Below are 10,240 nucleotides of genomic sequence, written 5' to 3'. Positions count from 1 at the left end.
TTTAACTGAGATTAGTTGCGTGCATATTATAAACTTTATGTAGTAACCATCATATTAAGAGGAAAAGAAAGAATGCACAATACAGCTGTGGAGGAAAAGGGAATGAAACTGCTGCTATGTGTGACAGTCTCACATTCTGGGGCACACTGAGCTACAAATGAAATAGCTCACGCTGCCAAAGGAAAGCCTTCCCTTTCCCTTGCTCTCTCCCCCCTCCATTCCCTTCAGGATCTTTAACTGGTTCATAGAGAGCTCAGAATGCTAAAGCATTCAAAGAAAGAAGGAATTCTCTCTCACTGCTGGTTGTAGTTTCATTATACCAGAACTTCACAAAATAAAATCAATAGGAGCACATGGTGCTTCTGATCACTTACTTGAGAAAGGGCTGCAGGCATCAGGTGCCATGCTCTCAGAAAGAGGTTCTCCATGCCAAAGCAGGGACCAGTTTTTGAACAAGTTAAAAATAGACATCAGACTTGATAAACGGATTTTAAGACAGGGCTGAATTGAGATTTACGAACAAAACTCTTCATCCTCAGCTGCTCTGGAAATAAGAGTTTACTTATTACATGTTTATCATGACAGGAAAAGTATTTTAAGCACAGAAACAGTCAATACCTCAGCCCTGAAGAACGCTGTAATCAGCAACGGAGTACATCCAACTGCCTGGGTAAGATAAAAACAAACTGAAATAAGAATTACACAGAAAGGGGTCTATCTCAAATGAAGGCTTCCAGGGCTATGGTTGAGGCAGCAACGGGAAAAATGAATTATTTGCAACATGTCACCCATAGGTTTCTCAAGAAGGCTGTCTGAATACTCCACTTATTTAGGAGAAACCCAACAGTATCAGTGATGTGCCATCAATTTAAAATAATTGGTCTCCTTTCTTTCAGGATTTTTTTTTTGTGGGTTTTTTTTTTAATGTTTTCTGGTTTGCTTGTTTGTTTTTTAACTTACATAACACCAGAAGTTACTGCTTTAAAATATTTGTTACAAGTTTCCCAGAGCTGTGTTAAAGTCTCGCAGATCACCCATAAGATTTCAAACGTGCACTTTTTTGCACATTTGCTATTCAGCAAGGAGCACTCACAGGTCAGCAGTGTAAGTTGGTGTTTTGCTCTCATTCAAAAATGCATACTTGAGAAATATATCATTACATTCAAAGAAAAGCCAGAAGATGGGCTTCACAATAGCAAAATAGGAAACTCTACCTGCTAACAGCTAACAAACTGTTCCAAAGGCCTCAACTTGGTGGAGTGTCAGCTTCACAGAACGCCTTTACTGTAATTCTTTTTAATTATTTTACCATCAAACTCAACTGGAAGACAGTATTTTCTAGTTCTTCAGAAAATAATAATAATGGAGCAACGGTTACAGCCAGGCCTAGTAGTTGAACTCCAGTTGAAAGTTAAACTAAGTCGATACTGGTAACTCTAGTTGCTTCTCCCCCTTTTGGTTTTACTTTCTCCATCATAACTTCTCCTGGACTAATCGTTTTTGAATATTAGGTGCTTATAATCAGCCTCAAGTCAGTTTGCATGTGAAAGTTAAATAGTAGCATATCCAGGCAAGATTGTGTAAGTTACAGGCTACTAACAAGAAAACAAAATGAAAATGAACAGAAGTAAATGCGAGCCCACAACCACTGCTGTTATTGGCATCTATGAGAGATCCTTGCCTTTGACTGTGGAAGAATGATCCTTTTTTTCCCCTTTCCCAAAAAAGGTGTTACTCTGTGAGAGGATAAGAGAGAGGGAAAATGCCTTTGCAAGACTGGCTTATCTGGTTACAATCCTTTTAACTGCCAAGCAAACTGCAATTCAACGAATAAACCAAATTCCAGTAACATCCTTCAGCAGTGCCTGTGCCTTGTAAAGCCTCAGTCTCCCAGTCAGCAGACAACCAGAGATACAGACACACATCTTTGCTTCCTCTGGGGAACATGCAGTCCCCACAAAAGGCTCTGAATTCTCATTCTAGGACCATCAGTTACTTTGGATTTCAAACAATAACAGTATTTACATTCCAGCTTAAAAAAAAACAGCTTGAAAATGCCAGTCCTAGAAAAGAAGCCATAGTTGAGAGAGGAGTAATTAAAAATGTTAAGGTCTAGAGGCGTAAGTTATTTAAACTTCTCAAAAACATTCACAGTACATTTTAATAGACAGTTTTGGTCACTCTTGCAGCCCAAAGCCCAACCCTAAAAACCATCCATTTTCTAACTGTTTAGGAGAAGCTTTGCCTGACACAGGGATAAGCATTACCGTGGTTTTAATTCCAATTAATTTAACCATGTGTCTGTGGTTCTACTCAGTAACAGGGCTTTTAAGCATCTGAAGGATTGTCTTTTGTTTTCTCTGAGGCAGTGAATGAACATCATTTGAATCACTGGTGTTAACAACACAATTCAAGACTTTTCCACTGCTGGGTGATTTCATTCGGACCCTGGTAGGAGACTGCCAGTTTTCATTGCAAGAACCTTTCCGACCCTTGTGGTGATTTGTTTCACTTTGTTTTTTCAATACTTTTGAGTCCTTTGCCATCTTAGAGCTTCCTTTTCTAGAAGAGTCTTTCACAGATTGAGGTGTTTTAGTACGAAGAAGGTACTCATCTGGAGATCCCTTCTGTCGGTTCAGCAACCTCTCCTCTTTGTTGAACTGTCTTTGCAGCTGCAGAGCCAGAAGCCTATCCTGCTCCTCCTGCATATGCCTTTCATGGAGCTCCTGCTCAAAGGCTTTCTGCATTTGCAAATTGAAGTCACTTTTCCACTCCGCTTCCTCCTCCAAAGTTCCTGGAAAAGTTCTTCTCCTCTTGTCAACCACACCCAAGTCAACCACTGCTTCAGCCAGTTGTTCTGGAGACTTTCTTTTGGGAGCCTCCTTAGTGTTTGCCAAACTCTCTGGTTTCTTTTCATCCGCACTTCCAGCTGTCTTCATGAGATCACCTTTTACACTTTTGCTGTCAGACACGGAATTTATTGCTAACTGAATACAAGTACTAGTTTCAGCACACTTTTCAAGGTTTACGCTGCCTACATGAGTTAACCTGTCACTGTCCAATACTACTCCACCTTCTCCTCTGGATGTGGAAAGAACTGCTGTAGCCCCTTCTCCTTCTGCAATTCCACGAGTTGTATGTAGAAGTTCATTTCTGAGACCATTTGGTTCGTGTGCATTTTTTTGCTTGACAGTTGTGGTCTCCTCTGAAGCTGAGGCATTTAGGAAGTTAATGTACGTCTGCATAAACAAATCCTCGGCACTGGAACCTTTGGTCACTCCATTCAGCTGTGGAGACAGCGTTGGCATTTCCTCTTGCTCATCTTGCCCCTCAGTACTGCTGCCTTCATTGTTACTGATCTGAAAAAAAGAGAAAGAGATCTCTAATTAAAGGCATTTATTATAAGCCAATGGATGTAAATAAAATGCAAATCTGTTTTATCATAGCTGCACTGCTCATAACTACTCAGGGATATTAACTTGGATTCTTCTTTAACAAGAATGAATAAACAGCATCGTTAAATAAGTATTGAGAATGACCTGCAGAAGCATAGCTGGGAGACTGAAAAGAACTGCAACATTCTCCTGTTATCAGTGACTGCGATCAGCTGCTCAAGGAATTACCCTGCTCATCTTCAGAGCTTAGCAGGAAAGATGCAGACAAATGGGAACCATGAAAATCAGAATGCAACTTCCCTGGATGAGCTCCAGAATAATCATTAGAGTGTTATATGCCAGCAGCTGCAGCTCAGAGTTCATTGAAAATCTTAACGTGAACAGCATTTACACCTTCAAAAACCAGGAGTGTGCATTACTGAGATCACAAAAATAAAACCAAAACAAAGCTGCCAAACTAGAAGAAAAACTCAAAGTAATTAAAATTGTTTGTGGACATGGTGACAATCTGTGAATGGAGGAGACCTGGGTCTAGTACTAGATATGGAGGTTGGTGGCCCTGCATGCAGCAGGGGGGTTGGAGCTTGATGATCCTTGAGGTCCCTTCCAACCCAAGCCATTCTATGGTTCTATCATTCAAAGATCTTGTCAGTGTTCAAGTTTACCAAAGCCTCCGAGCAGATATACAAGGTAACCATAAAATAAGCTGCAGCTGTGCATCAGCTGACTGCCAAGCGTGGTTTCTTCCTTTTGCACTTTTGGGAATCGTGAATACTGAACAGCTCATGAAATGGATATACAGAGTGCCCAGTGCTGACAGCATTACTACAGGCAAAGCAGAGAGTAACCTGCAACTGCTAACACTGCGATCTGTAACAAGATGATTCCATTACCGCAAATCCAGGGTCAGTCCCACCTCCCTCTGTTGCCCTGGAGAATGAAGCTGATGGCAATGTGTGACGGTGCTTTGGAGTCAGGTACCTAAAAGGCAGCAAAAACAAAGCAAAAGGCACACTTGTTAAAACCTTTTTTCTTCCTTTGCATTGCTAGTCCCTTATAGTAATCATGACCTCAGGTTCATGCTGACAGTAACAAGAGGGGTGAGGGGTATCTCTTCTCCTCCACGTTATCCTATAAGGAGATGTTTCAATATTCAATAGCCTGCATTTGCCCAAGTTATACAGGGAAGTCAGGCAGGAAGAAAGGCACTGTAATGAGAAACAGATCACTAATCATAGAACAGAAACTTGGCTTTCTTACTTCTGGATGTCTCCGGAGTTGCTTGGTTTGTTCTTCGTCTTGCACAAATTAGCTGGGAGTGACTCATGTGAGAGGCTGTCTCCTCGTGAAGAACTGCTGAGCACGTGTTCTCCCAAACTGTCATTCTTCAGTGACAAAGAAAAATAGCGTTATATAAAACAAACCACAGCACAAACAGGAGAACTACTTCTGTCCTGCTACAGAATCAGTTACTTCTGACCAAGGAATTCCAGAAAAAAAATTCAAAAAATTTTAAAAATCCCAAATCTAAGTTAAACTTTTTCAAACATCGTTTGTTCCTTTCTTCAGTATATGAGGATATAGACCTCAATTTCTTTCAAAGCAGAATTTTTAAATTCATAGGGGAAAGGAAGTAGCCAGAAGAAAACCAATGTTTCTAAATGTTTTGTAGCAAAAAATTCCTACAGCCATTTCAAGTGCCTGCTATACAGGTAGAAATGCTTGGAGGTACTTCACCCTCATGCTGGTTCATCAAAAAGTAGTCCGTCTAGGAGCTAAAGTACTGACAGCTGACAACAGCTTTCAAATGTAATTCAGGCAAATTTAAGTTATTCAGACGTCTAACTTTTGCTCTAAAAAGTCTGAGTTGCTTACACTAAATGAACATTGCAAAACGTCCCCTTCTATGTTAACTCACCAAGCTGTTACTGAGCTGCCATGCCAACTCCTCATCTTGTTTAAGCTGCTCCTCCATCTCCTTTCGTCTTTCTTCTGCCAATCTGTGCTCTTCCTCTTCTTCTGCTAGCAGCTTTTGAATGTATTCCTCACTTGCCTTGTTCTCTTCTTGCTCATGCGCTCGCCTTTCTGCCTCCACCTGAAAAAGAATTGTTTTTAAGGTATGCAGTTGCCATAGCACCATGCTTTGCATCAGAGTCTCTTCACTAACACTCCTTCCATGGAAACAGTTCAAGTGAAATCACTCCAGCTGTACTTCCCACCGAATGTGCTTGATCAGAAAAGTTTACAAAATGTAAAGCCCAAAAGCCTCTGAATAAAGAAAACAGAGCCTTAAACAGAAGTCCTTCTTCAGCCCCGATTTTGAGTGGTAGACACTGAGCCTGCAGTATGACAGCTTGACCAATACCTGAAGGTGGCATAAGCTGAAACTGCCACAAGAAAACGCATCCATAAGCCAACACACATTGCTGAATAAACTAGGTCTCCTCTTCTAGCTTAAGTCAACTGTGCATCTGAACTGAAGACTGTCACCTTCCACTGTTAGCAACAGCTGTCAGCTCTTGCTGAAGAGCACACACTGTGTCCTCCTTCTCTTCTTTCCACATGGGATCCAAACCTCAGAAGCAACACATCAGTGGTAGCACAGATTAGCATGTTCTTGTAGCAGCACTGCCCTTTTAAGCACCTTCCTTTTTTTGTTCAACAACATTTCAGCTGTTTGTGGGAACAATTAAAACAACTCGAATCAAAGCATTTTGCACTTTTAAATACATTTTTAGACCTACCTTGCTAACCTCTGCTTCATATTCCTGTCTCAGTTCCCCAGGTTTGCTCAGCTGGTGTTGTGGATGGGGGACGAAGACTAATTAAGAGGAAGGGGGTAATAAAAAAGAGTGAACACAAAGCAAAATCATGACAATCAACAATAAAACATTTTAACAAAAGATCATTTCCATATCTTGTCACAGGAATGGCTTAAGTCAAGTCTTTGGAACAAAGTAAAATAATTCAAAATACAAAAGATAAAAGCAAGTATGTTACAAAGTAGCAGGAACAGCCAGTTCCAAGCCCTGGATACAAAGCAAATATGCATACTCATACCAATATGCAACTCTTGCCTCTAACGACTTCGCTGTAAGCAAAAAAAGTGGAACAATGTGTTGTAAGGAAGGCCTACCAAAGAAGCTTGAAATGCTATCCACTTCTCAATTTATTCACTTACTTTTTAAATATTTTGCTTTCTGCTAAGGATGTTCTGTTCCAGCTAGAATACTCCATTCTGTTAGCCCTTCAAAACATTCTGAGTCCTGTGTCATTTTAATACAACACACCTAAAAGATACTAAGAAAAATTTGTTCTTATGTTCTATTAAGAAATCCTAATGTTACTATGCCCATTTTTCTTGGAGTTGTGTTAAACACCCAATGCCAGTGCTGGTGCTGACCACGATGGGAAGAACAGGAAGAGGTGTGGGAAAAGTATTGCCTCTCCCAGGTATAAAACTATCAGAGGGGATCAAATTTGAATGGAGGTTACAACATAATAAACCCCCATGCCTTTCTTCAGGGAGAGAGTCAGATTTCATTTCCTTTTGTCTAACATCACAATTTTAGGCTCTAAGACTCTTAAATAGACTGGAGAGCCTGGTATTTCTAATGAAACTAAGTGAGGGTATCTAAAAGTTGAAAATAAATCACCAAGGTTTAACCACGTGACATACTTGATGGGGATAAACACACCCACAGACACTGGTTAAAGATCTTACAGCTGCAGCTGTATCAGTAATAGCTGTTTCTGCAAGGACGAAGAAACATACAGCAACATTATGTGCAAAAAGCAGGAACAAATATTCACCAAAACGATGGGACAATATTACTTACTCTGTACTGCAGACAACAAAAGGCATGGCCACTGCCCTGCCTTGAAGTCCCTTTCACAGGACAGCTCTGCACTGCATTTTCTAACAACAACACAGCGCATCTATGCACAGTATCTTCTTTCACAACATCCAAAGCCCACCTGTACTAACTCCTTTGGTAAAGCACAGGACAAGTGACATCTTACTTACTTTCCTCTTCCAAATCCTGTCCGTTAATTCTCCGCTCGCATTCCTTCGGATATTTCTTCTGAATCTTCTCCCAGAGTTCCCAGTTGATAAGAGTATTCCTGCGGGCATTATATCGTGCCCAAGAAGAGACTCGACGTCGACAAAAGGGGCAGCAAAGACTGGCATTTTCAACTGTCAGCTGGAAACAGGAATTACAGATGGTGTGGTTGCACGGCAGGGTCACGGGCTCCACAAAGATCTCTATGCAGATTTGGCAGAGGCAGTCATCTAAGGAAAGGGGAGCCTCCGATTTCTTTGACATATTGACTTGAAGATCAGGAATGAGACAAATTAACAGCAGTACCTGAAAGCAGAAAGAAATGTGTATTTTAACAAATTGTGTCCTAACTACCCTTCAAAAGCTCAGCATATTTAAGAAAGCTGCTAACTTTTTGACTTACAGAGGAAGATGCAAGTCTTAACAGAAGTCCCTGTGGAACAAGGATTCCTACTGCAGTTTCCTGTGAACTGCAGCAGGTACATTGGAGGATAGCAGGGAGATAGAAACAGGGGAAAAAGAAGTAAAGAAAGTCTTTCAGCATTTATTTTCTCCTAGTTACAAGCTAAGGTCACGCTTGGTGGATGTTATCACAGTTACTGAATTAACTTTCAGATTAGTCCGTTTTTTGCTATATGTACATCCTTCAAAAGTTGATTCTAGTACAGCTTAGCTCCACACGAAGGTGAAATACAACATTGCATCAATCAGTGCATCAGAGGCTTTTCCTTAGAGAGAAGGGTCTTCCACATTCATTCATTTGCTTAAGCTGGAAGGCAAAAGTCAAAGTGCCTTATAAGTCTGACAAACGTAAGCAAAGATCTAACCAATGCATTCAGTAATTCAGTGCCTCCCATCACGACCCTCACGCCTTCAAACAGTGGGGATCACCCAGCCCTTCTGCCACCAACCTCCTCAAACGGCTCTTCACTTACCCAGAATGCGGTGCATCAGAAAGCACAAAAGCCACCCCCATCCTCCCCCCGCAGCAAAAGGAACAAAAATATGATTTTTCAAGCTACAAAAAATTTAAAAAACGTACAGCATCAGGTATTGCACAGGCAGAGCTTTCTGACAGAGGCTGTGACAGTCCGACCCACATAACCCACAGAAGAAGCTGACATTGAGACAGAGGCACACAAGGCGACTTCTGGGGGTTTTGCTCTTCCTTAGTACCAGAAGTCTTTTATTTTTCAGCTGGATAACACGGAGACACTCAGCGGTGCTTCTCCCTGTAACGAACTACCCGCACGGTCCGTATTACCTCTGCTGGGACAGGAGGTTTCAGCCGGCATACACAGTTTCCACACACCGAGCGGGGTGAAGGCGGGCCTGCGGCTCCAGAAGGGCGGGGATCCTCACAGGGAGGCTGCGGGCCCGCGGCCAGGCAGGCGGCTGCGGGCCGGAGGGATCGAGCGCGGGCCGAGCATCGGCAAGGTAACGGCTTACCACAGGGAGCGCGGGAAGCGGAGCGCGGGAAGCGGAGCGCGGGCCGCGGCCATCAGCGCAGGAACGGGCCGCGCCGCCCGCCGCTCTCACCTCCCAGTTCCGGCGCTCACAGGCCGCGCTCCGCCCTCACGGCAGCGGGCTGCTCCGCCCTGCGGGAAGGCTGGCGATCCGTGTGGGAGCCTCGCGGTGGCTGCAGTGAGCAGGAAGAGCCACGGCGCTTGGTGCCGTGCGGCCCGGCGGCTTCCGGCTGGGTGCGGCGCTGCGCTGGGCGGCTGTGGGAGGAAGCGGCGCTGTGCTGTGTGGCTGCAGGAGGAAGCTGTGCTGTAAGGCATCCGCCCGCACCCCACCGCACCACTTCTCCAGAGGTCCTTGAGCAGCAGCTGCTCCGCTAAGTGATTTCAGCGTGCCCTCTTAGAAGACAGAAAGCCTCGTGATATCCAACTCTAACCTCAGGTGCTCAAAGTGCCATCTCCGGGCCTTGCTAGCAGAAGGGAATCAGAACATCCGTGTTCTTTTTTCCCCATCTCTGGGAAGTGGTGTGGCTCTTTACCACGCAGACATTTATTTCAAATAGACAGCTGTCTGCGTCTCGAATCAAACGACCCTTCCTGTTTCCATAGCACGTGGTAATTCAGGCTGTGCCCAGGCTGTACAAATACACACTGAAGTGCACTTACCACCCGCAGGTGCAGGGCACAGACAGCTGGTGCTGGCCCTTCCCTGCTGCCCACCTGTCCTCCAGTGCAGATGTCCACACTGCATCCTGGCTCTTCTCCTCCTCCAGAAGCGCGGCCTGCACCTCAAACTTCTGTGCCAGCTTCTGCAGGCTCGCGTCCAGGTCTTGGAACCGCGTCTCCAAGGCTTGCAGCCTGCTTTCTACTCTAGAGAGTGGGAAACAAGCACTCGTTTAGAACTTGGGCTTCAGTGCGCTGCGCTTTCTGCATGTGGTCACACATTCCACTGAACTGATCCACAGCACATACTGAGGTTCCTCCCAAGTCAACTGTGAGTTCATTTACTTCCTTTGCAGATTCATACACCATTTGAAATTCCATCTTCTGATGCCACCTATGTCCCTTTGACCTTTCTTTAGCATAGAAATTTTGCAACTTGTAAATGCAGAAAGAGCAGTAGGAAAGGTTTGTGTTTAGGTACATCTGTGTTTGGGTTATCAACCATTTGTATGGATGTTAGTGGTAGGAGGTGTTTTTACTTTTCTAGCATTGCAGCTATTTCTGCTTTTACTTGCACTGTCCTGATCTCCTCAACCCTTTTCATTTAACATCGAACAGAACTTCTTATTCTTCCCCGGATAACAAATTATGCAAATAA

The 10,240-nt window shown here is 43.5% G+C and overlaps 1 protein-coding gene across 2 annotated transcripts; it reads right to left on the bottom strand.

Annotated features, from left to right (window-relative positions):
* Positions 1–898: 898 nt before the first annotated feature.
* Positions 899–9,102, bottom strand: RNF168 (ring finger protein 168). Of its 2 annotated transcripts, XM_052685984.1 has the most exons (8): positions 8,724–9,102; positions 7,863–8,228; positions 7,423–7,765; positions 6,140–6,216; positions 5,314–5,490; positions 4,656–4,780; positions 4,289–4,376; positions 899–3,359 (listed from the first exon to the last, which is right to left on the bottom strand). In XM_052685984.1, the coding sequence occupies exons 2-8, from the start codon at positions 8,001–8,003 to the stop codon at positions 2,310–2,312; spliced, it is 2,001 nt and encodes a 666-aa protein (XP_052541944.1). In that variant the 5' UTR covers positions 8,004–8,228; positions 8,724–9,102; the 3' UTR covers positions 899–2,309. The 2 variants fall into 2 exon arrangements, with proteins under 2 accessions (XP_052541944.1, XP_052541945.1); XM_052685985.1 differs by lacking the exon at positions 7,863–8,228 and having other exon boundaries at positions 8,724–9,091.
* Positions 9,103–10,240: the final 1,138 nt, after the last annotated feature.

Source organism: Tympanuchus pallidicinctus, unplaced genomic scaffold (genome assembly GCF_026119805.1).
Source record: "Tympanuchus pallidicinctus isolate F22 unplaced genomic scaffold, pur_lepc_1.0 scaffold22, whole genome shotgun sequence".
NCBI lineage: Eukaryota > Metazoa > Chordata > Aves > Galliformes > Phasianidae > Tympanuchus > Tympanuchus pallidicinctus.
The sequence above is the reverse complement of the archived record's forward strand: the minus strand, read 5'-3'. Positions and strand labels throughout refer to the sequence as shown.

What these genes read in the sequence shown, in the direction of transcription:
- RNF168 (XM_052685984.1), bottom strand. Translation starts at nt 8,003, where the DNA reads ATGCTGAAAGACTTTCTTTACTTCTTTTTCCCCTGTTTCTATCTCCCT. An exon ending in TAAGACTTGCATCTTCCTCT is followed by an intron (nt 7,766 to 7,862) that starts GTAAGTCAAAAA and finishes TTCTGCTTTCAG; the next exon opens with GTACTGCTGTTAATTTGTCT. An exon ending in GGCAGCTCAGTAACAGCTTG is followed by an intron (nt 4,781 to 5,313) that starts GTGAGTTAACAT and finishes TTGTCACTGAAG; the next exon opens with AATGACAGTTTGGGAGAACA.